This window comes from Pygoscelis adeliae, unplaced genomic scaffold (assembly GCF_000699105.1).
Source record: "Pygoscelis adeliae isolate BGI_AS28 unplaced genomic scaffold, ASM69910v1 Scaffold92, whole genome shotgun sequence".
In the NCBI taxonomy this organism is placed as follows: Eukaryota; Metazoa; Chordata; class Aves; order Sphenisciformes; family Spheniscidae; genus Pygoscelis; species Pygoscelis adeliae.
This window is the reverse complement of record NW_008824306.1, coordinates 1,443,640-1,470,460: the sequence shown is the minus strand read 5'-3', so window position 1 is coordinate 1,470,460 and position 26,821 is coordinate 1,443,640. Positions and strand designations below refer to the sequence as shown.

At 35.6% G+C, this 26,821-nt stretch overlaps 1 protein-coding gene across 2 annotated transcripts in view; it reads right to left on the bottom strand.

The window, feature by feature from the left end:
• CASK (calcium/calmodulin-dependent serine protein kinase (MAGUK family)) overlaps window positions 1-26,821 on the bottom strand; it is a 139,992-nt gene that overhangs the window by 15,059 nt on the left and 98,112 nt on the right. The window contains exons 12-19 of one of the 2 annotated variants that reach the window (XM_009318891.1): window positions 23,124-23,312; window positions 22,523-22,601; window positions 17,557-17,642; window positions 15,873-15,941; window positions 9,861-9,929; window positions 8,474-8,509; window positions 5,476-5,672; window positions 4,073-4,188 (exon numbers count right to left, since the gene is read on the bottom strand). In XM_009318891.1, the coding sequence (XP_009317166.1) occupies window positions 4,073-4,188; window positions 5,476-5,672; window positions 8,474-8,509; window positions 9,861-9,929; window positions 15,873-15,941; window positions 17,557-17,642; window positions 22,523-22,601; window positions 23,124-23,312 (841 nt within the window). The remainder of the gene's footprint in view (window positions 1-4,072; window positions 4,189-5,475; window positions 5,673-8,473; window positions 8,510-9,860; window positions 9,930-15,872; window positions 15,942-17,556; window positions 17,643-22,522; window positions 22,602-23,123; window positions 23,313-26,821) is intronic. The other variant, XM_009318892.1, reaches the window with a different exon arrangement.

Below are 26,821 nucleotides of genomic sequence, written 5' to 3'. Positions count from 1 at the left end.
GGGTGTATTCACCTGAACTATACCCCATCCATCTTTTAGGATGAGTCCGGATATATCCCTCTCCCTCTCGCCCTATCCAAGACCCCTTAGGAAAGTAGGCAGTGGCAGGAGCTTTAGTTTCCTTGCTCCGAAAGTCCCCAGTCACCAAGGTCATCATTAAGACTGTGCAGCCTACCAGAAAGCACATGCTTTTGTACTAAAGTCCCAGTTAAAGCAGCAAAGGATTTAGCTTAATGTATTTCTTTTTATAGGGCAGATTTTTCAATTCAACGGCAGTCTTTTTACCCTAGAGAAAAAATACAACTACTTTAATTTGGTCAAACTACAAATTAGTCAATTGACATACTCAAATCTTTAAGACCTTGAAAAGATACAGATATGAAAACTTCCTAGTCCATTTGAAGCAATTTGAATTTAATTCTAAAGAAGAATCTCTTTCAACCTTTCCCCAAATATTACAAGCAAGAATTTAGTCATATTTTTCTTCCATTTCACAAACCTACAAACATGGAATTCTTACTACTGTCTTTTTTGCACCTTCACACTATTTAAACTAATTAATAATTCATTTCATATTAGAAAGGGCTAAAGATCTACAACACGTTAAACAGTTTCACCATTCTAACCATCTAGGCCTGCAAGTATCTTTTCTCATTAAAAAATAATTAAAAAAATCAATCCTTTATTTTCTTCTTGAACAAAACCACATTATGTTAGATACAAACAACGGGAACAAACAACAGAAACGATACATATTAATGCCTTCACCACAAACTAGCAGCATGGAGATGTGTCTCAGTCTACATGGAGTTAACTAATGATTGTAGGGTTTTCAAATGCAAAAGAAAAATGGTTAATTTTTTAATATACACAAGATAGGAGGAATACAGGGCACATTTAAAGACTGAACTTTAATGCTTCTGTGTTACTAGCTAATAAAGAAAAGGAGTTCTTGAAAGGAAACAGTAAGAAGCAAATAAAGAGGCATTGTCACTTGACAGGTTACTTACATGCACAGAGGCCATTGGGAGTAAGACAGCATGAAAAATGTACAGGGGTCATTGAGATATGGCTCGTAATATATTAGTAAAATAAAAAGTATATGCACAAAATAAACTTTACCATGCAATAGTCTAAACACAAGGCAAATAAATCACATTAAGAAATGATAAACATATTTTATAAAAGCTTGGCAATTTTCTACATTATGCATAATATGAAGCATAGTTCTACTATGTTCTAAAGAGTGTTCTTTTATGACGTCCTGCAATAACATTTCAGTAAAATAAATAAAAAAATATATCTAGATATCACTGCAGTATATCTCTAGAGCATTTATAAAAACGTCAGTGAACCTAATAATGAAAAATATTTAATTTTTTCTGTGGGATTTGGTCTAAAACCAACTTTACAATGATGTATGATCATGAAATTGTCTCTTGAAGGACACAATAGTATCAAGTTTGGAGGAAAGAAAAAATGGCATGATATTTTTCTTGTAAAGGAGAATATATTTGCTTTTAATTATAAAAAGCACCTGAAATATTCTCCTCTCTACTTCACAAACTATGTCTGATTTGCAGAATAATTTCATTTCTAGTTCCAGTAATATCCCAATATATCACACCAAAATCTTGGCTCTCAAATCATTAGCTAGCCACACAAATCTTAGTTGACTATGGAGTATTTTACTAGGTCATTTCTCAGCACCCCAGTTCAGTCTCATCTCTAAGACAAAAGTAACAGGGAAGTCCCAATAGGTTACATACTGCTAAACGATTTATTGAATTTTATACTAAGATATAAGAGAAATACGTTCTGCTTTCTTGTGAGAGCAACATTTTGACATCTGGATTAGAATTCTCAGTTCCAAATTATTTATACTTATTTTGGATCCAACAGAAGAAAAGATCTGTTTTTTATTCTGAGACAGATGCACTGAAAGCTTGCAAAAGCCAGTGTTGCCGTATTTCTGACTAACAATACCAGACATGAGAGAGTAGTTCAGAGAAGGTAAATTCAGTACCACCTTAAACTTAAACTCATGTGAGCACCATAGCATTTCAGTGAATCTCTTTATAGCCTACATTTGGCATCATTCCCCAGAATATTAGTGGTATCACCTTTAATACCTCAAGGACACTAAGCTCAATAAACATTTCTAAGAGAAATCTTGATTCCAATCCGTGTTTTCATTAACTTTTTGACTTCTCAGGGGGAAGGGGAAGTGTCAGATGGTATTCTGAAAAGAATAGTTTCTTTTATGGTCATTTTGGTAATTTTTAATGTTCATGTTTCTAATTTTTGGCAAACACTGTAAAGTGACGAACAGCACTGATGGTGGCAAGCACTAAGGTAGGCAAACCGTGCGACTCAAAGTGCTGTCAACCTTCTTCAAAACGTCCCCCTAAATCAAGATAAGAAAGTCTGGATTACCTTCCTTTCAGGGATTTAATTGATACAAAGTCTTTGAGCTAGTTTTGCTCCTAAAGTATTGCCTGCTCCTTCACCTTCCCTGGCTATGCCGTGCTTAGTCACACTGACATTATTAACTACGTAGTTGCACTGTGAACTGTATTAAAAAAATGTAACTGCCCTAAAGAAAAAGAATCAGTGTGTTTTGTTGGATTGCTCTTCAGTTAATCCAGTTAACAGCATGGCCACGCAAAGTTATACTGGCACAACTGAAGGGAGCAGCAATGCTGTGGGAGTGTATGCTGAGAGCAATTGATAATACTTTAAAACCAGTGTTGTCAGAGACTTTAGGTCATAAAATCCAGTTTATTCTCAACAGTTTTTGCTAAGGTCATCATTAGTAAAACGTGGTTCAGTGCTACTGCAATGAAGTGGAAACATTAAAACAACCAGAATGTTAAACCAGCAAAAGGAAGGAAACAAGTTAAAGCTTTCAATCTCTACATGTAAGCGTTTTCAGGGTAACGAGTAATTTTGTATTTAACTGTGAACATCTTAAATGTGACGGTGAATTAAGGAGTATAAATGACAATTACTGTTCTTTGACTTTCTTAGATTTTATTTTCAAATGACTTTTAAGTAAACATAAATTCTGTAGTACTGATAAATTATGAGCTCTGATACTTTACACGGATTGTACAGGTAAGGAGAAATGTGAAAATAAAGATTTATATTGTTTAACTGCTGCACTCAAGAATGCAACTGAAAAAACCCCAGAAATTAATGCAATATATAAAACACTTTCATTACACAGTTTGGACAGGTATATCTTTTAAATTCTAATAAAAGTCTCTGCAAGTCTCCCAAGAGACCACAACAACATATTTATCATCACAGTATGTGATATCAATGCAAAAGCAATAGAAACAGTTTCAACACATCGAGTATTTTATATTAAAAGAAGAAAAGAACTAAATTCCGCTCATGAACAAAGGGGTCTTCCTTCTTTACTACTAAAACTAATGAATTTTGCTCAGCAAGGATCTCTTACTCTACACTTCTACTTTCAAAATTTTCTAAAACAATTCAATTTTTCAGCAGTCTAAATAGAAACCCAAAACTCAGGATTCAGGCAGAAATCACTGCAAGGAGGATAAACTTCCACAGTTTGTTCTATTTGGTAACTGTAAATAACAGACTGGCTACGCAATGGCTCTTATTCCACTTCCAGCTGTAACGCTTCAAGAAAAATGCCCTTTCATGATGTTCTCACATATATAGTCTATAACTATAAACACATATTAACAAGGATGCTACTGAAGTCTTCTGTAGAGCACAGTACAGTTATATAGATCGCAAAATTCATATCCTGTTGGTTTCTAGTGCTCCTTTAAATATAAAACACAAAACAATGTAAGCCTATATTAGGATATATTATGATGCATTTATTTTGTTGCCGCTTGCCTCTCACCAATTAAGCTGTATGTTTAAATAGCCAAAAACAAGCAGAGTAATGCTGGCATAATTAGAATTTTACTTATATTTTCCTAAGTAGCTCATTAGGTTTATATAACAGTGCCAGCTGAACAATTAATGGCAAGGTTTAGATTGTAAAAAATTTAACCTGTTAAAGATACTTGCATTTTTTTTTTCATACCTGCATTGTGCTTTGCCAAATATTTGTCTTTGTACTGCTTTTTTTTCTTTCCAAACCAAGTACAGCTGGCCTGTTGCTCCTGTTTGGTCTTCTCCATGGCAATACAAGCAACTCGCCTGGCATATAGAGGAGAAAAAAATTTTTTTGTTGTAAGCAATGCATTTTTAAAAAGTCACACAGAATGAATTGTAAAAATAAGTCTTTTCAATAGTACAAGAGTACAGGAAAACTTTTCAAACCCTTTTTTTTTGATGACTTAAAAGCACTTATATACAGAGGTATTTTGATATAAAGAATATCTTCTTAGCAGTAGATCATTAAAGCTCACAGATCAAGTGAGCATGGGAGGAAGGGTAGCTACTAAAATGGCTGCAGAGCACTTTGCAGCAGATTAGACTGGAAGAGCATGGGGTCTGAAAAGACCACTATGGTCTAAATTACTTCAGAGCAAGTTGTGTTGTGGAACTGTTTTGAGGTCAATCTTTAGGGTGAAGTATTGCAAGTGTTCCTGTTGCAATGCATACCAGAGTCTCCCTTATGTCAGGGCTTGCAAGGGAGCTCTTGAGATGGAATGAAATGTCTTGTCTGCCTCTGTTTCTCTTCTAGCAGAATCTCCCTTAGCCAGTCTAGGTGGCACAGGTGCTTGTTAAACCCTTTACAGCACTCTAGTTCTTTTCTGTATGAAATCTTGTATGAAATATTTTGGGCTAGATTACCCATATTGATAAACTTTCTGGAGTTATGGCCATGACTTTCATGGCCCAGGACTTGCTTGCCAGAGTTTGTGCTGATACATTTAAAATATTTACTAAACAGCTTCTGCAAGAGGTTATTTAAAGGCTCTGCATTGCTTTTGCGGTACTCAGTGCCATTGCTGTTCATTGAATCTGTCATTCAGGAATCTTTGCACTGTGACTTCTTTCTACTTTTTGGCTTTCACATGAAAAATGAAAAGGAGAGAAAACCCCCAAACTCCCTCAATGATCTTTGTGCTTGACATCTTGCTAACACCTTATTCCTGCAGCACTCGCATGTAAGCAGTACTAATGAAAACACTGTTTAGAACCTAAAGGAGAAATTAACTTGACCCCCTTACATAAACAATTTGTATGTAGCCTTCAATCCTGGTTTCCTATAGTATATCAGAAAGCACAAACAATGTTTACTAACACAGGTGTTTATTTTTCTAATGTAACCACACATATGATACTGCACGCAACCCTTACTGCTATGCATATACGAGGACAAAAAAAAAGTCAATGCCACACAAACTGAGGCAGTATATAGACTTTTTTTTTGAAAAAAGAAAAAATTACACAAAAACTAGCTATACAACAATGAAAAGCGTGAAAGAGAAATAAAAGCAAAGCTAAATTCATTTTTATAGAAAACTTAAGTCATACCATTCTTGAAGTTCAGGAGAAGGAATAAGACCTGCAGTACCATTTTTGGAGTTCTCAAGTTTACCCTGCCACCAGTTGTGATCATCTTTGCTAATGATTTGGATAATATCACCAACTCGGAATCTGATGCCAGCTTCTTTGCAAGGAATGAGGTCATCCTTTGCTGGATCATATTCAAATTGTGCTCTTACATATATCTATAAAAAAGAGTTTATGAAAGACTGCGGTATTATTACTGGTACAGTATTAAGAGTAACAGGTGAAAATTTGATCTGTGCATGTAGCTATACATACTGTTTGCAACAAGCAAAGGAAGAAACAGAATGGCAAAAGCATAAGTGATAGCTGAAAATGAAACAGACCCCCCCCCAGCAAACAATGGAGACTTATGATGTTATTTTGAAAGCTCATGTCTTCTACACACTGTAAAACCCAAACAGCAAAAATGAACACATGTAATATAAACTGATAGAGTCCCTCAAATCAATATTAACTATCATAAATCATTACAGACTAAAAGCCAGCAGCTTACAACTTGAACTGTACTGTACTTTCCAACTGAAGTCCCATGATATGTTTTAAAAATTTGTATGACAGGAAATTTATTGGACAGTATAAAGGACTTAGGCTACATTACTGATCTTTAGTATTCAGACTGAAAAAAGTACCTGTGGGGTTTTTTTTTAGATTAAATAGGAAGTCCTGTGTTGCATCTATCACATACAGTTACTTGGGAGGAATCTGGGAATTCTCTGCATGGGTTTTTCAGTAAAAGTCTACTCCCATATAAATGAAAACTAATGATTTGAGTAAGTTTTTCTCTAAGGAACATTAACAGAAAGAATTCAGATTCTGACTTCACAATTTAAAATAATATACCAATCCTTGCTTTGTGGGTTAATGAGGTCTCAACCCTAGAAAATAAAAATAAAAGTGATCTCCAGTTTTGGTTGCTAATTACAGCCCTGATGCATCCAAGAATCTTAAAATTGGAATTAAATGTCATGTCCAAGATGGCTAACTTCTACAGTTTATGAACTTCAAACATCACCCTATAGCATCTCAGACAGCCATGTATTTTCTACTGCTGATTTTCTTACTATAAATCGACTAGATTTAAAAAAAAAATTACATTGCAAAGTAATATCCTTCATTTAAACTTTAACAAACACTTTTCAACTTTGCTCAAATTCTGCTCCAAAAATAGCTGTAACTATGCAGTATGAGCACTATTCATGGCACTTTTAAAAGTTCATTTCTATAGTAATCCAATCTGCAACCCAACATACGAATAAATTAACTTAAAATGGCTAATCAGGACTATCTTGTACCTGATGCATTTTTATCTCTTTACAGTGAGAGCATCAGATGATAATACCAATATAGAACTCAATTTTTAATATACTAAATCTGACCCTTGTTCTGCTGTGCATTGTGTGAGCTTTGACAAGCAACCCAACTTCTTTTAATCACCTGAAAAATAGGATATTTTGAAACCAACTACGTTTCTTTAGTAATTGGCTTTCTATGAAGTAATCAGTATTGAACCAATCCCTTATTTCCCCTCAACCTTATCTAACATAGGTCTAGAAAAGTGAGCAGTATTTTTACCATCTAGAAACTTCCTTGCTTTTCAAGTCCCTGCTCCAGTTTGAGCCATTATCTACCATATATTGGCTGTTCATGGAATGTTACAGACTTCCTTACAGATAGCAATGTATCTGTTATCCAAGCCCTTACTGTCTCCAAGGATGACAAGCTACCAGAAAAATATGCTGGTTCAATGGGAAAAGACTTGAAAAAAACAGGTAACTATAAATGGTGCGAGTACGAGGAACACCATTATTCTGATATTGCCTTGAACAAACTCTCTTCTCCTGGGAAAAATACCTTATGAGAGGAAAACCAAAACCTAACACAACAGGTCGGAAGGTCTTTCGTGGAGCCTTTCCAGGATTACATTCAGGCAGCTGGAAACTTCAGAAGACAACAGAAAGTTGAAAGAACCATATAGCTGTAAGCTTTAAAAATGGGAAACGAAGTGAAAGCAATCCATCCTTGTAACTGATATTCCAGCCAACTTAACCAGACAGTAGTATAAAAAGATTGTCAAGGACAACAGATCATGGAGTCCATTGACTCTTTTGGATGAACTGCAAGAGTTATTATTAAAACCCTTGGCAGAGTAAGAGGTTGAGTCCACATTAAGATTCAGAGGCAGATTCTGGAAGGGCTATATATAAATGGAGCAGTTACTGAAGATGAATCACAAATCACTTGAAGGTATGTGTTGATTTGGAGGCTGCAGTAAAAAAAAAAAAAAAGATTCTGAAAACTGCAAAGGGAATCATAGCAAATCCTCTGCAGAGCCCTTAAGGGCCTTCTTGGAATACTATGGAGAAGGAAGATAGTTCTTTGGTCCATGACGACATGTACTGCTGTCAAGGTAACAAAGTTAAGGGAGGTTACCGAATCTGGGCCTTAGGACTGAAAATATAAGAGGCTATCTTCAGACTTATCAACTCTTAATAGAAACTGTCCTTAATGTTTTTCTTTGAAGAGCTTTCTTAATGTTAATAATTAGTTATAGACCAACTCAAGCTTTAGAATCTTTGTCAGTACAATGTTTTAGAGTATTAGACACTTGCCATACTAGTCTCCATTTCAGCTAAAATATAAATTTAAGCTTTCCTCCAAGATGAAAACCTGCACAGGTCATTGCACAACAGTAAGTCTATTAATGCATTCTAAACTAAAACATCTCCAGTTAAATTTACAATGACTTTGTAACTCTCACACTTATGGACACATGAAAAATTGCTATTTTGAATTAGCCACAAACAAATGAGTTAAAAAGAAAAATGAAAAAAATGGAACAAATTTTCCAAGCTTAAATGTTTTAGTCCAGCACATACAGAATATGAGGGGGACAAAGATAAGCAGGGATGTTCACTAGCAGCTAAGTTTACAAAAATTCCCATGGAGAATATCTATTCACCTGTCGTCCTTTTGGTTGTGTTGTCGATGGCAAGTCCTGCAGAATAAAGTCAACCCAGGAGAAGAAATTTTCATTTTACTTTTTAAGGGTATACAACACCATTTGTTAGTGATTCATACTACATTACAGTAAAATGGTAAGTCAGACAAAAGTATAAAGCATTGACCCATGTTTAGAGATATTTTTTTCTTAAAGAAAAATCAAACCCAGGCTGTTTAGCAGCAAGCTGAAGAAAGCAGGTAAAAAGTTTAAGCAGATAGAAAATGTGCTTTTTAATAAATAATTCAGCATCTTCAACACAAAAGCACCATCAAGTGAAAGAGGCTCTTTATGTGAATGCCTTTTCCACTTAATACTTAGTCTTGTTTTTAAAAGAGAAGGATGACTATTATAAATATTAAAAATTTTATTATTAAAAATGTATAATGTGATTAGTTGTTCTGAGGAATAAAATTATAACTACTAATCGCGCTACAAATTCAATTTAATTCACAAAAATTTCTTAAATTTTTCATCCACAATTATTTTTCATTGTATTAATTAATAAGCACTTTACCTTGTGGCAAATAATTTCTAAGTTGTAATTTTTTTAAGAGTTAAAGGAGTAGTTACTCAGTTTTGTTTTTTTAGCTAGTCCCATGAACTCGTGATATTGACAGCACTCTTACTGAAGGAACTTGCGTGTACAGTTACTACACTGGTCCAAACAACGACAAATGATAAACAACACAAATTTTAACATTACTGTACTTTAGAAAAACAGGAGACCAACGGCACCTTTCTACCTGAATACATATGAAACAGAAGTACTTTGTGTTAAAGATGTGATGATAATAGCTTGGTTTGTAGTGCAGTTTAAAGCCACTTCCTTTTGCTTTTCATATCCAGGCAAGGCTCATATTTCACAAAGTATGTGCACGTACCACAACAGCAGAGGGCACACCAATTCGTTAACTCAGATAGCGGAAACCAGTACACGTTCCAGAGGTCTCTCAAAACACAAAACTTAAAAAGAGTCTCAAATGTCTTGAAATACCAACTGCACAGTTATTCTTTCTTCAAACACTGCTTCCAAAGTTCAGGATGGAAATAAAACTTCCACTTGAAACCTTTGCTTAGTTTTGAGGAAACTGCTAACAATGATTTAAGGATGACTGAAGTGTCACATTACAGTTATTAACATTTAATTCACTATATGGCTTTTAATGAGAAGAATATGTTGGAAAAAACCCTTAAAAAAAAGAAAATGGGGAGGTACATATGTAATAACCTTGGTTCTATCAGCAGGACAAAATTTTCCACTGACCACACAATAAGTATAACAGTAATGGCAGATGAGCACCAACAAAACTTTCACACTTTCTCTGTGTGGAACTGGAAATCTTACCGAAACAGAATTGTTAGTGCTGCTATGACCATTAGCTGGGGACTGTCTGGATGTAGAGGGGGAATCTCTCTGAAATAAGACACAAGGTTCATTAACAACACGACACTATCACAGGAACACAGATATATTTAAAAGAACAGTTACATCCACAGCCTTATAACCATTTGCTTAGCTGCTTCATCTGTGAAAGCTTCCACACTACAAACTCCACAAATCTGAAAACTTTTTTCATAGTTTAAGATTCAGGTTTGACATTTCGATGTATCCTAGATAATAACTATTTTTATATTGCCTTAGCAATCAAACAGCTTTTTAATTACTGAGTATCTGGGACCTCTTAGATCTCATGTGGCTGACAATGCTAAAGGCCATTAGTCATACTGGTGTCTTTGTTAAAGGTAATTGCCTGAAAGTTATATGCTGAATAGTACTTTGAATAGAATGAGGCACATACTCCGTTTTAAAGACACTTCTAAATCTTTCTTCAGCTGCGTGGTGGAGGTCAGTGTTGATCAGTTTCTACCCTGTGAGATGCATCTCTCTGCAGTATCTCAAAGACACTGAAGCTAACACATGAGAAGGAAGCTGGATACTCTCTTCTCCCTCCTCATCCATTTTACAGCGTACTGAGGTTTTTTTCCCTCCAACATTCTTATAGGCTTAAAAACATTAAACTTTGCCAAAATATATCACTTTAAAAAAGCCACCTCTCTTAACTTGGACTACCAGTGTGGTCCTACCCTTCATTGAGGAGACAGCGGATGCAGGGTGCACGCCTGGAAATTCTACAGAAAGGATAATAGGAATTTCTGACTGGGTTTTGCAGAGGCAAGAAACTCACTTGTAGAACAATCTTTTTCACATGCCATTTTGATTGTAGTGATTGTGATATAGTACTTAATTCCGTAAGATCAGATAATTCAGCCACCTCTTCAGGAAATAATTCAATCATACATTGTGACAAAAAAAAAATTCCCTTTACCCCCAAAGGAATTTTGAAATATAATATTCCATGTCAAAGGTCAATTTAGGAACATCTGGTAATTTTGCATAACATCAAGGATAGCAGAAAAAAAGGGCTAAAAGTTTTCAAAGAAAACAAAGTTATCCCTGTCACATTTTATCAATACAAGTGCCCTCTGTGAATAAATTAAAAACCAGAATTGGAGCTAAACTGTTCACGCAGCAACATTAATCAGGTAAACGTCCTCTAATAATGTTCTCAAACTTATACTGATTATGCGATAGCGCTCATAGCTATTTAAAAGCATCAAGAAAAGTTAAAATGACAGGCAATACTTTATCACTCTTGCTGCCTGTACGCTTGATGTGCAACAAACTCATGTAGAACTTCGGCACTTTTTTGTGGACTCATTAGATACGATTTCACAGAAAGTTCCATGTGTAGCTATCTAGATGCTTGCTTTGATCTTAAACCAGTTGAGGACAGATCTGGCAATATTATGGCTGTAAAGTCATTGTGGTTCAAAGTATGTAGGTCTGTATGCTTCTGCTACATGCATAAGAACAAAATGCTCATTTGGATCCCAGAACTATTTGCAACATGTAACGGACTGGGGGAAATCAGCTCTAATTCTATTTACAAAATCACTCCAGCATAACAAGTTTAGAATGTTCAAGTGAGACCAAATAAGCTATTCATTACTGAAAAACAAATAGAAAAAAGAAAAGCCTAAAGGAATCGTTATTCCTTTTTTTTTTGTGTACGGGATTATCAGCATCACCTTTATCAAATAGCAGCTAGGAGATACTTTTTACCAAAAAAGCAGTGACTTCCTTCTTTTATTACAGAGATTTTCTGCTTGCTCTGCAATTCTGTCTCTGCAAATTTCTCCCTTTCAAGAAGAGGTGAAAAATTAATTTTACCTTTTTTTTCCCTTTTTCTTTCTTTCTTTTTTTTTTTAAACCTATTTTGTTATGATCTGCTAGTCAGTGATGGTTTAGCAAGGGAAAGCTTTGGAAAGTGATGCAAGCACCCAAGTCATTTGGAGAAAAACAAGTTTAGAGTAATCTGGAGAATACCACTGTTTCCGGACTCTCTTGAAGGCTTCTCCCTTTGAAGAAAATTTTCTTGGTTTGAGAATGTTTTGATTTGCATTCCTCCAACAATTCTCAACAAAAGACAGCATATTACTCAAAGCAAATGTTCATCATAACATATTGAGGAAAATACACATTTTCAGTGCTATTGGTGATTTCAGTACTAACTGTAAGAAATTAATCTATCAAGCTAGTCAAGAGGCAAAGGTACAATTTTTAAATAATTAGGCAGTTCTGCCACAATTTCAAAGGCATTTAGATTCTTAATTTCCTAGTGACCTGGTCTTTCTTTCCAAAAATATCAGACTCAAAAGTTAAGAGAAAAATTGTATTATGCACAGTCTAATGAGACAAATCAATGAGTAGAGAAATCCTTGTAGAATGCTAGGACTGCTTAGAACTGGACTGGAAAACTTCAGCTTTGGTTGTGAGTTTGTTTCTCCAGTAAATCAGAAAAAGCCCTAGTTCTCCTGGGGATAAGATCAGAAAAACACTTGGAGGATCCAATGATTCTGAGTAGTGTAGAAATGTTGTCATCGTATTTCAGTATAACTTGACTATCTAGACTTCCCATTCTTGTGTAGCCCCAAGCCAAATCACAAAATGGCAGTCTTTTGGATCCTTGCTCTTCAGTTCAAGCACCACAGCTGAAGCCGTAGAGGAAATAATCACAATTATTTCCAAACGATGGCAAAACTAGTTTCCTGTTGATTCCTTGTTCTTAGGTGTGGATTATGAATGATAAATAAATGCATTTGAGATGCAATCCTATAGCAGAAGTCAATTATGTCTACTAGATGTGGCCTGATCAAATTAGATACTGACAAGGACAGCTAGATTAATGACACTGTTGCCAGATCCACAAAAAAAAATGAGAGGGACTTTCCAAAAACCTGAAAATACATTTCAGTTTCAGTCTTGCTCAAGGAACCTTTCTGGCAGTATTTTTAATAAAAATGTAAAAAAGGTTTAAGACTATAAAAAGTCTTAAAGTCTGAGCACTAATGGAAACATTGCAAGACTAAAGGAAAAAATCCATGGTGATTACCACCAGATTTCTAAAATATATATGTATATATAAAGGCTTTTCTTCTTAATGAAACAACTTAAGTGTTTCACGAAGACAATCTGAAACATAAAGGATGTTTATAAGTAAAGTTCTTTTGTTAAAAAAAAAAAAAAAATTATTCCCTTACCATTCTCACATATCTGACACTATAAAAAGTTACTTGGGATGTTTTGTCAGTACAAAGTATGAATGCAAATGTAGCTAGAGCAAAATGCTTACTCAGTTGGATGAAGCTGAAATGTATAAACAGCATATGGAGTCATCAGCCATAAAAAGAATGTGTTGCAATAATTACATAAGTGCATGTTTATGTAAGTCTGTAATTTCCTGGATATCTGAAGCAGAAAAACACAACATCCTGGCCACTATGTTATCCAGATATCTGAGTAACTCAGGCCATTTGCCACACCAATGACTAAACAGGTCATCTCACAGTAGATCAGCTGATCAAATTTTTATACAAGGGAATTCATAAGTATTATGTTTTCAAGTCTACTCCATGAAATAGAAGGCCTGGTAAATGAATGGAAGGCATGGGTGCAGGAAAAGCCACAAATCCCTAAGAAACTTGAAATTATTCAGTTGATATTTTGGAAAGTGCCTAGTGACACCAAAGAACCGTTACATACTATAGGGACAAGACTTCCCTAAATATGCAAAAGTAGCTTAATATTTAGAAAACACCAGTACAACACTTCTCTTAAATGCCTACAAAAGAAGAAAAATATGGCAAGTGAAACGCAAATCTCAGTTATTTAGAAAAATAACATCCTGTGCCCCCCTAACCTTTGTGTATAAAGGCATATAGACAGATTGTATATAAAAGGCAGATCACCTCTGATTCTACTAATAGTTGTTCTTATTCAAGATTAACAAAGTGTTTTGCAATCCAATGATGTGATCATGGCAGGAGCCTCAAAAAAACCCCAATTATCGATTCTGTTTTATATTCCTTTTCTGGTAAAACTATACTGCGTGAGCACCAGTCCATGACTGAAGGGAGGGGGGGAACCAAACATAAATTTATACTGAAATATTGCCAAAAAATACCTTAACTAGTAAGATTGTACTAGTTAAGTCCCAATATCTCTGAATTTATTCTGCTAGAGAGCATTAGAAGCAAACTTTTTGTGTCTTAGTAATGTCATTCAACATTAATTTTTAGCCTCTATCAATGGTTAAGAATTTGATTCATTGTCTGAATCACAGTCCTGAAAAATTCTGTGAAAAAAAATTTCTCTCTGTACCAAAGGACTAGTAATGCTTTAATAGGATGATTTAAAAATGTTGGCTTTTTGTAACAGTTGAAAATCTAGCCAAAGTCATAGTGTGGCTGAGCAGGTGGAAGAGACTCAGCCACCTCTGATTAAATGAATGCTAAATGCCATAAAGTGTGATAATTAGACATGCTTAATTTTTTCCCTCTGTCTTTGATCACACATTTCTAGTTTTGTTGTTTTTTCCAAAGGAAGGTAAGAGTCCATTTTCCTCTCTTCCATGAAATAAATAGTCATGAAGAACCTAAGGACACAAAGCTAAGGAAAAGAGATGATCTGCTACTACTAAAATGACACCTAATGGTATTAATTTAAAGCTGCTTGCTGAATTATTTTCTCTAAATAATAATCTTCCCAGCAGGTATATAGTTTCACCAATTTCTGTATTTTAATATTTGGATATGAGATATCTTTTATTATTACTGCTATTTACAGCACAGAAGTCTACATAAGTTTGTCAGCACACTCTAGAATTTCTATTTGAGGTTTTTTTTTTAAAGCCTTTGCATTTCATGAAAAACTTCCGCTTTCATATTTATACTTTTTAAGCAAATCATCCTCATAGGTAAAAATTTGTCAAACCTTCTACCTCTAAAACCTTTTAGTTCTTGTTGACTTCTATTAAAAGTACAGAAGGCAACCAAAAAGCAGTAATTTTTTTCTTTCAAACAGATTATTCCAACAATCAAAATAGCAGTTAATGTGTGTTCTAGCATCTGCTGAGACACAAAAACAATTAGGGTGAAATCACAGCTCTAATTAAGATAAGGTGCTTGACTTCAACAGGGATTGTGATTTCACTCTTGGAATAATTCTAATTTGGGAACTGTTTGCGCAGTTAAGCATGTGGCACAGAAAAGACTGGCATCATCTACATAGTGCGTATGCCATCTGTATGCTTAAATTGGAACAGTATCTCTCAAGTAGCCATTTTCTAGAATTTAATTCCCTTCAGTCCAATCTGGAACATAACTTTGTGAGCAGAAGGGAATTAAACGTTACTGTGCAAAACCCATAATACCAAGTTTCTACTTCAACAAGAACTAACTCCAAATCTGTTTTTCTTCTGTAATGACAAATACCATTTTTTCATGGAAACATACTATTAAGCCATGTGTAACTGTTGCAGACAACCATCACAAATTTACCTCAACAGGGTTATACAGAAACAGATTCTTCAGTTAACCCTTAACAGCCCAAAGCAGTACAAATAATGTTTAATGCCTAAAAAAAGGAGGATTGTTCCTCAGCTGAGGAACTTCATAATAGAGTTCCTGGAGAATGAGTTTAAACTGTAATTTTTTTAAAGGGGCTTCCTAAATGCATGAGTTGAGGATCCCCTTTCCTCTTTTTTTTTTTTTTTTTTTTTTTTTTAATAATAGGCTGTAAAGAGTTAGTTAAGGTGCTGATGAGATGAATATGAAGGCAGGGCTGAGTAGGTAGGTGGGACCTACTCGTGTTCCGTTATCTTTGTTGTAAAATTGGTGTGCGTGATCTAACAGGACAGGCAGAAACAATTTCCCAGAAAGCAGTAACATTCAGCCATCAGCAGGCAGTTAGTTACAGGACTGAGGAAGAAATGGCATGGTTCATTAAATTAATTACCTCACAGGATGAAGATTGCGTGCGATAACTTGGCACAATCTTAAAGGTGATACTTCCACGCATTTCCCTCTGCAAAAAGAGAAGCACTTCTTTAAAGACTAAGACACTGAAGATAAATCTCCAAATCAGTAGTGCTTGAAAGGAAAGCATCATAGTTTGAGAGCAGCAGTACGTTTTCCTAAAGTAAATATTCAGAAAAGCTAAAATGCTATGGTTCATTTGTCATTTCACTCAGAAACAAACATTTAGATTATCTCTCATTAATCTAAAAGATAAACATACATTATTAGTTTGTTCGCCTGACCAGCTTTTGAATGCCTAGAACCTACAGCTGTATTTTAAGGTGAGGAATTCAGAATTCTGCAGAATAGCAGCAGATTGTGGCAACATATTTCCTCAGCCCTATTTTCTTAAATGACAGTTCGAATATAAGTGCCACCACAAGGCTGACAATTGCAGGACTCAATCTGGGCAGACAGGTAAGCAGATTACTTCAAATGATCTTGCAGTTTTTCTCCTTTCTCTCTTTGGCCGGCTTATTGTGAGCCAAAAAAATGCTATTTGCCTGGACTCACTTAAGCTTGTCTGTATAGTTCTGGACACAACAAAAAGATTAGTGATATCATCCAAGATCCCAAGATTAGGGTTGCATGCAGAAAAATTTGCAAGTGTTATGGAATATCAAACTGACTCTGCTAGCAAGGCCCAAGATGGAGATTTCCTGCAAAAAGACAGACTGTCTGAGTTCAAAATATTTTTTTCTTTGTAACATCAATAACCATGAGCCACAATAGTTATAAATTGAAAGAAGGGATCTTCCAGCTACATATACGGAACACATTTTTCCCTGTGATGATAATTATGGAACAGGTTGCCCAAAGAGGCACCTGCCCTGTCAAATCTCTGTCCTTGAATACTTTCAAGGCTTAACCAGACAAAGCCCTGAGCAGCCTGGGCTGAATTCAATGTTGACCCTGCTTTGTGCAGGAGATTGGACTGGAGACCAGCTGACGTTACTTCCAACCTGAATGGTTCTATGATTTACTGCCTTTGTATTTGTGTAGCAATTATACCAATAGGCAAGAAAAGTTTCTTTTCTCTCATAGTATACTCAGTGACTACACTTAGTGTAGACTGAAGATTTAAAGGGCATGATCTTTATAGACCAACTTGTGATAAGTACTAGGAGGAAAGCAGTATTTTTTCTGATATGTCTACTAGAGACAAGAGAAGAAACTCCTGCATTTCAACACAGGAAACTCAGACATTAGAAAAAACTTTCTAAAACATAGAAGAGTTATAAACTAAAGTCAACTGCCCGGAGAGTTTGGGGAAACTCCATTACTCAAGTTTTTTTTTAAGAGCTGGTCAGACATGTGTCCATCAGGATTGGTTGAGTGTCAATGATCGTTTCCATGCGACTATATGGAATAAATAAAATGACGCCTGGAGGTGCCTTCTACTATTCCTGGGTACAACATGCAAAAAAGCAACCATTAAAAAACAGGGGAGAGCCTGTAGAAGGCTTTAACAGCTGAACACAGGAAGACTTTGTGTTACATGCACATGTAGGCTATCAAGAAAAGAAGAAAAAAAGGGAAGTCACAATGCAATTACTTAAAAATTTTGTCAAAATAAGACAGGCACTTCCATAAAGAACATGAGAAAGATTTCAAGCACTTACAAGCATTTTTTGTAGTTGTTCTACAGTTTGATTTGCCACACTGATTCCGTTTATTTCTCGGATTTCATCCCCTACGTGTAGCGTACCTGTGGAGTTAACAAAACACACAATCACCTCAAACATGTTTTTACACATTGAGATAATTGTAAGACAGTACTAACATTCATATGAAGGCATAAATATGAAACAATGTTAAAATACGTTTTTTGGCTAGATTCAGAAAAGGACTTTGGTAACTACGTTTTAGGTACCAAAGATTACGAATCTGTCTTTCAGAGTGCAGTCAATACACCAGCATGAGATGCCCAGGCACCCTATAAAGTATATGGGGAAAACATCAGTCCCTTAAAAAGACACTGCAAAAACCCACACCTTGAAAAGAAAGTCACCTGCAACTAGTCAGTTGGAAACGTTCAACAGAGACATTCAAGCAGTATTTTATCAGGTGACTACTTAATGCAGTTTGGCTTCTGGACATAGTCATAATTTTATCTGTCAGACTGCTGTATTTTTTCATTTCTCTGTTTTGATTTGCCATAGTTGCAGTATGCATTTTCTGTATGTACACTTGACTTCAGCTTGAATGTAAATGATTGGTGTGACTACCTACAATGTCGGATGATGAAACGAGTATCTACTTAGGCAAGTCATAAACTGACCTGCTGAAGCTGGGATGGGAATGGCATGCTACAACATGGCTCTAAGACACTACAAAAGCTCAACAGGGAGGAAGCAGTGAATGAATTATCTTCAGGATTCGAAGCAACCTAGGAGGCTCTTTTTGGATGATAATTTCTGACTTGAGTAGCTCAAGACCACCTAATTCTCTAGCAGTTTCCCCAAAAAACTTCCATCATTTATTATTAGCCAGAAGATGTTTTTCATATGTAATGAAATATGACAAGACCATTTACTTCACATATATTTCTTTCTGCTGTATGATTTAAATAATTTGTGCAAGTATCCTTTTCTAAATACCGTACCTAATACAATTACTGTACCTAATATAATTAATCTTACTTGGAAAACTAGCAACTGGCAAACATTTCCTAAACTAAAACATATCTATGGAAAATTACCTGAAAAAAGCCAATCAACTAGAACCCTGAGAAATCCTTAAAATTCTTTTCCTGAACCAAAATAGTCAGTTTTTCCAAAGAATACCATGCAAGCAAAACTTTCAGCTGAACAAATGTATCAAAAATCAAACTGTGTGCCTGCTAAACACAAGCACAGCCTGAACCAAGGAGAAGAATCCTGAAAAACTCTGTTGCTATGATTCCCTTTGGGCTCTCTTCTGCGAAACAGAAGCTCACTTGGCAGTGCTACAGGAGAGAGCCCAAAGTTTACAAAAACTTTCAGTACTCTCAACAGTCCTTCAGCCACATTAAATGATCCAAACAATTCTACAGGAGCTGATCTGCTGATAGTGAAATTATAAAAAAGGACTCATCACAATTCTTCTTCACTCTTCAGTGGAAAAATTATCACAATTAATAGTTTACTGAATGTGAATGCAACAGTCCTGCATCTGAATTTCAAATTAATCTAGTTTACATCTAGAATATTAAAGACCAAATCTCTAGTGAAACACTTTGAAAGTTCAGTTTTGGCAGACTTTCTCAAGAATGCATTCAATACCCAATTCTTAAAAAAATATTCTAAAAAAAATGAGGCTCTGTGTTGACTGTATCACGCCAAAATTAAATTGTGTTTGAAGTGAGTGTAATTGTTATTAAACAATAATATTGAATCAGAAAGAGCATATGCCCTGGAATAGTATAAAGATTCTTTGGCATTATTCAAAATATAAATCTGATGGAATTAAATATTAGAATGAGAATCAGACTCAGTAATATTTCGGTATCAAATCATTTCAATAGCGCACTTAAATAAAATCCCCTCTTCTGAAGCATTTCCCATTTCTGTTACTCTGACAGAAGTGAATATTGTTCTGTTCATGCCTGGAATGGAGCAGTATACATAAAAGTTGGGAATAAAGCATGGACATTTAGCAGTAGATGGTCATTCTATTTTGGGAGGTGGATGCACTGATAAATCACAGGACGACATTTTCAATCTGAGGGAAAAGGCTTTCATTATTTGCAGAAACTTTTTATAAATATTCTTGACGGAAGAGTATTCTTGACGTCTTTGAATAATGAGTCTTCCGCACCATTTGTAGCTCCCATGATACCTATGCTTAACCATCTGATTTTGGTTGCTTTTGTTTCCTTTTCTATTGGCAGTGCAGTGTTTATTTAGAACTTAAGCTATTAATGACTTACTGATGTATAACACATCTGTAATAACAAAGAATGGATGTATTTCTGGAGTAAATGATTTCTTCCTTTGTCTTTGCAAGTCAGAGTGAAGACAGTTTTAGGAAGTGTGTGCTCTTGCTCTGCACAGAAGTATGAGAAATCCTACCCTATTAGGAAGAAGACAGAACAAATTCTTGGAATCCCTATTTGGAAACATGTTTTGTAGCCAAAAGAAAATTCTGTAGCTTGGAAATTGAAAGGCTGTGAACGTATAACCACATTTTCACCAAGCAATCACATACATTTTGTTAGAATTGAATAAACATTATCAGGGGTATCAGTGTTTTAAAAATCAGCGTGAGTTTTACCTTAATTCACTTCAAGAACGTAGCATAGACAATGTACAACTGCTGCTTTTCTAGTGAGGTTAAATGGGCAGCCGATAAGTCCTCTCTCTTCTTTGGAAATCTTTTAAAATGCCATATTAGGACCTCTTCTTATATGCATTTTAAGAATGAATTCACATTTAAGCACGTATGCCCCAAAACCAGTCAGCAGCAAAAACCCTATGGGTTAAGATACTGAGAGCTGCTGAGAACTCAGGCTATATGCAGATCCCCTGAAAATAATATTAACAGTATGAGTAGTCTAAACAGAATCCACAGGTAAAAAGTGAATGGACAACTGAGCTAAGTTAGGGCACAGACACAAAGGTGAAAGCCAAGTCATAATTACAAGACTGAGATCTAAGATACAATCCATTTACTTATCCTAAAAAAGCAGACAAGTCAACAAAAAGACAATTTTTAATGACTGAAACTGGTGTTTCATTTTCATTGAGCTCAATCCTCTGGAAGGTGCAAGTAGATAGCATCTTTAGAAGCCTATCTCCTTACTTCAACTTCCCCACCTTTTGAATATGGACAACTATAATCAGCAGGACTAGATACAGCTGGCATAGAGATAGGAGACAGACTGCACAGCAGCTACTATTTTGTGATTGGGAATTGCACAGTTTGTACTCAATATTGCTAGACCTGAAATTATATAGTTCCTGTAACCCTCCCAGTAGATCTATTATCTAGTCATTGCTGTTATTGCCTGGCAGTTTTCCATATAGCAAGAGGAGACAGCAGAAACAACAACATAAAAAACCCTGAAACAAACAAAAGCCACAGACCCTGTCAATAGGATTCAAAGACATGCTGTGCTCGAGATGACTGTCAACTTACATTTGCATTGTTCTATTCAGTAAAAATATTCTAAATATAGGTATTTTGAATGAAGCAGTGAAGCTAAGAGGCATCTAGAGAACTAAAAAAATTAGAAACATTAAAAAAAAAAAATAAGATGGCAATACTACAGAAACACTGAAGTATAGTTCATTTTCAAACTAAACCTATGTCCAGAAGACCTACTTTAGTTAGATGAAGCACATATAGAATGGGTTAAATTTCCCAAATTTTTAGAAATAAAAGACCCTGTATAATTAAAAGGAAAAGAACAGAGTTCTAATGGGCATAGTTGGATTTTTTTACCCAGTTTTAACAGGTTTTAAAAGTTTTATTACCCCTATTATGGAACATAAGTCACGTGAAACAATGCTCTGCAGAGGATCACCACTACCTAAGTACATTTGGATGAAAACCTTCTTCTTGTGAATCTTAAGAGCAATCTCCTTTTAAAAGTGACTTTTAGAAGCCAAATAAATTTCAATTCAGAGCATCCTCTATAGGAATATAGAAGTCTAAATAAATTGCATCTTTGCTTGTATGAAAAGTTTTATCTTTCCTGCTTCTTGACAGGCTGGATCATGTCAAGGGGACAAAGTGAATAGATCAGGGAAAGGGTCGCTGTACCTTTTCCCTGTTTCATGTTTTGTCTTCCTAATTACCTGTTCCTAGCTTCCTTTGAAATAGTATAGTAGGCTAGAAGGAACTTTGGTCTGAAAAATGATGAAAATTTTTGTGTTCATCAAAAGAAAAAGATGGCAAACTGGAAAAACTAAAGTAACCCTTCTAAGGGTGCAATCCAAACTTGCAGCTAACAACCTAGCAGGGAAGTTTATCTGTTTAAAATAGGACAAAGCCCAGCTATTTTTTCACAGCTGATCTGGACACACAAAATGGAAGAAAGGAGTAGACTGAAGTTGAGAAAAGATGCATGTCTGCAGGGTTTGCTATAGTAGTGAAAACTGAAAATAAAGATTCAAGTTCTAGGCACAAGAAATATTTTTATTTCACAAATTGTTTTTATAAGCCTCAACATCAAAAGTACAAAGATCCTCAAGAATTGTGTAAAAATATACAGAGACATTTAAATTTTTTGTTCAACAAAGCTCTTCCATTTTTGCAAGGAAAAGTACTGTAACTAGTCTAAGGATTTTTTTTTTTCTTTTTAAACAGAGGATTAAATAAGTACAGCTCCAGAAATTACTGGCATTTCAATCTCTTCCTGAGCTATACTCCCATTATCCTAATTTAGGCCTAAATGAAACATAGTGGGCCCTCATCTCAAAACGCTCGAAGACATCTGCAGCTGGAAGGTAACAAAGGCAGTTAACAGGACTCCATCCAGATACAGAGGTACACTACTATGGATTGGTAGCAAACAAAATGAGGAGCATGTACCGTTACATGGTTTGTACAAAATGATCTAAATAATTGTGTTTGAAGACAAAACTATTTATAACACATGATTACCTTGCCGGTGAATCATTCCTCCGTGCATAATTCTTGCCACAATGCAATGGTTCAGCTCATTCATTTTTAAAGTGATTCCCTACAAAAAGAAATGTTTACACTCTTAAAATAAAACATTAAGCTGTGCGATTCTTGAGTGGTTACAAACAGTCACTTTTCCTAAAAGCTTGAAGGCAGGGTATAAATTTTAAGGTTAAAATAAAAACTTTGCCAGTCACATGAGTGAGCAATGAAAACAGATGCTATTTATAAGTGAACATGCAATAATTTAATATATAAGCATATAACATTCTGGTTTGTTAAAAATGTAATTTTGTATTGAAGTGCAAAGAGTCCAGTTTGGTTTAAAGCCTAGTCTGCTATAACTACTACAAGGTTGTTTTTAAACAAAAACAGCTCTAGTGATACAGCAGTAGTATGAATGCACACATAGCATTTTAAGTTAAGGATATACACAGGAGTATAAGTATCTACAATGGCTGCTGAACTATTCCAATTATACTGGCAACCCTACTTCAAAGTGCAGAAACTCATTAAAGTCATTATAATACTGGTCTTTACCAGTGCAGAGTCAAGAAAAATACCAAGGTTCCCTCCGTACCATTGGTTCATCTGTGTTCTTCTGGAACTGCACCAGTCGAACTCGTGTTACATTCTCCATATCCATGTCACCGTTGGCGCTTTCTGGAGAATCTCCGTTTAAGTATGGAGAGGTGGGAGGAGGTGTAACTCTCAGCGCTTCATCACTGTAAACTTCATGTGCCACTACATCATGAGTTTGAAGTAAGGCCTAGAGGAGATTACAGCAACAAAATATCAGGCCTCCATCATCTCCGATGCCCCCCACTCATTCCTTATAAGTATTTTTGAAGCTTTCCAGAAATTAAAGGAAATTAAAGATATTTGTGCCTCACTTTCTATACAGGAACTTTTCCCTTAAAGGAGTCTAAGATAAACCTCAGCAGACTGTAAATGCATACACACATACCTAACCTTTAAAATCTGCATGAGTAAACCTGATTTTCTACTGTAGATACCTCAGTGAGAATGATGCTGCTTCCCTCTCCCCCATCTTCTTGACACCTGCAAGGTGTCAGAATTAATCCATCTTTATTTATGTGCCTAGACACAGAATTAGGAAGCTACCTTTCTGAGCAAACTGTTCTATAATAATTAACCTAGTAAAATGAAAAGGTATTCAGATCCTGTGGTATATCATTCTAATACAGACAGACTGTGGATCTGCACTGACTGAAAGAATGCAATACTGTTTTTTGTTGTTTACTAGCATAATCAATTCCATATTCTCCCCTTCCCCTAGAGCATGGACCCAGCACAACCACACTGAGTTCAAAATACCTGATAAAAATTACAATCTAAACCAACAAACGGCTCGAATACTACTTCATTAGTTTTACTCTGTTTCTTGAAGCAAAGAATGGTACAACATGTAATTGATTAAATGTATTTAAATATCTTCGGTAAGTGGAACAACTGACTGTGTAAGAACTCTAAGCTAGGGCAAAGACATGAAGCCTCTATAACTGTAGAAGTGTAACATAGTATTATGAGACAAAAGTTGGACAAAGTGTAAACATTTGCAAAGCAGTATTCAGTAGTACCAGGCTTTTTTATGGTATGACATTCTGTTCTCCAGGATATCTTTAAGAGCGCCGTATCACATCCATTTCACATTTGCATTCAACTCTTAATAATGAGTATATTATAGCTAGCTTGCTTCTGTCTAAAAACTGAATACAATTTATATGTGAACATGCTACTTCTACTCCCATACGAACTCATCAAGGACCAGAGATAGATCCTGCCTCTATAGCCAAATGGATGGGTTTCTCAGATTGATAAATCAAGCCTAATTCTTACAATATCCTCTACAATACTAGAGATATCAGCCACCGCCGCAGTTAGGTCAATCTATATTATAGTTAACATCTTGTTAATTTTCATTTCAGTGCTCATAGTTCTTAACTTGCAAAACCCATCAATCTTGCAAGGCTTGAGATTGACCATCTAGAATTTGTTTTGGCAGAGAAATCTGACTCTGCAACATCTTAGTCTTCAATTAAAATGTTTAAGCAGAACTTAAACTGAAAAAAGTGATAAAAAACCATCCCTACAAGATGTATTTCTGAAGCGGAATCCAAGACAGAAATGGGATTTTCATGGCCTCTACAAAATCCTGAATTTTTTCCCAAGCTAGCACTTCTAAAGTGTACCATGTTGTAAAAGATAACTTTATAAACAGTTTAAGTTCCATTTCCTCAAATCAGTTTCAAACTATAGTTGGGAATTCAGCATTATAATGATGGAACGGAATTCCCTAAACTAGCAATGCTCTGCTCACATTCCCTCCTGTTTTTCCAGTGTTTCAAGCCCACTTACACAAATACTATTTTTAGTTAAATACTAAACTGTATCTGCATTTTCTGGTTTTCATCGTATTTTGTCAACCACTAAGCTCAAACTTGCAACAGTTCCTCTGCATTAGTCTGTACTACTGAAGCAACATTTTATCTTTAGAGATCTGGACCATATGTAAGTTAAACCACTTTAATTAAATCAATTCTTTATTTGATTTATTTAATTGGGTGTAAACTTACATGTGAATATTCCTATATAGGTTTAGGGATTTAGCTTAATTCTCATTCTAGCATCTCAAAACTGTTTGCAGTTGTCCCAAATAAGACAAGAGCATCCATGTGCAATCATGCCTTAACTCTGGCTGTTACAAAAAACATCTGTTCTAGGAGTGTGTGTGGTCTTGGCTTTGTGCGCAAGCACTCTTTAACAGAGTAGGACGATCTTCCGTGCTTCCTTCAGCTCCATCTATCAACTTCATGCCCCTGCCTGTATCTGTTATAATCTCCATGCTTTAATATTACATTCTTATGTAATTCAGGGCTTTACATTTGCTTCACATCAAATACTTGCCTTGCATTATATTATATTTTTAGCAATAATATACACCTTGTAGGAGATAAAAATATGGCAATTTGAACATTTTTAAAGGTTCATAATTATACTAGATGACTTCTGAATGTGTTAACAAAAATTAATGCAAATTCAGAAACACCGGATATTAAAGTACAGCAAGCTCAATTTAAACATTGAAAACATTTAATATAAAGACTGCTATTGGACTTTACTTAAAGATAATTGTTTTCATGAATTTGTTAATATTGATAATTTAGATTTCTTTCCTTTGCAGAAAAAGATAATCCTGCTTAGTGAGCACAACTACTTTCTACTGTATCGCAGGATCATTGTCTGCAAAGAACAGCGTAGGAAGGCACATGATGATGGATAAAACTTCAATATGTAATTAACTAAAAGTCACCTAGTACAGCAAACGTTTCAATTGCTGCCACATACTAAACACATATAATAGAACCTTTTACAGACAAAACTGGCACATTTGAAAAACTACTCAAAGTTGTGTAATGGAATAAAAGCTCCTTGAAATTTGTACACAATAAATGAGGTACTTGATAAACTTTAAAGAATTCTTAAATTAATTAGCTACTGAAAGACCTTTATGCAAAATTTATGTACATTTCTTTAAATTAAAATGTTAAGCATGTACAGACTAAATTTATAATTTATACCTGTACCCATAAGCTATAGCTATGACTTAGTCGCCATCACAGAAACATGGTGGGGTGACTCTCACAATTGGAGTGCTGCAATGGATGGCTATAAACTCTTCAGAAGGGACAGGTGGTGGAGTGGCTCTGTATGTTAGGGACTGTTTCGATAGTCTAGAGCTCAACGATTGTGATGATGATATGGTCAACTGTTGATGGGTAAGGATGAGGGGGAAGGCCAACACGGCAGATTTCCTGCTGGGAGTCTGTTATAGACCACCCAACCAGGATGAAGAGGTGGATGAAGCATTCTACAAGTGGCTGGCAGAAGTCTCACAATCGCTAGCCCTTGTTCTCGTGGGGGACTTCAACTTCCTGGACGTCTGCTGGAAATACAACACGGCAGAGAGGAAGCAGTCTAGGAGGTTCCTGGAGTGTGTGGAAGACAACTTCCTGACACAGCTGGTAAGTGAGCCTACCAGGGGAGGTGCCTTGCTCGACCTCCTGTTTACAAACAGAGAAGGACTGGTGGGAGATGTGGTGGTCGGAGGCTGTCTTGGGCTTAGCGACCATGAAATGATAGAATTCTTGGTTCTTGGTGAAGTGAGGAAGGGGGCCAGCAAAACTGCAACCATGGACTTCCGGAGGGCGGACTTTGGCCTGTTCAGAACGCTGGTTGAGAGAGTCCCTTGGGAGA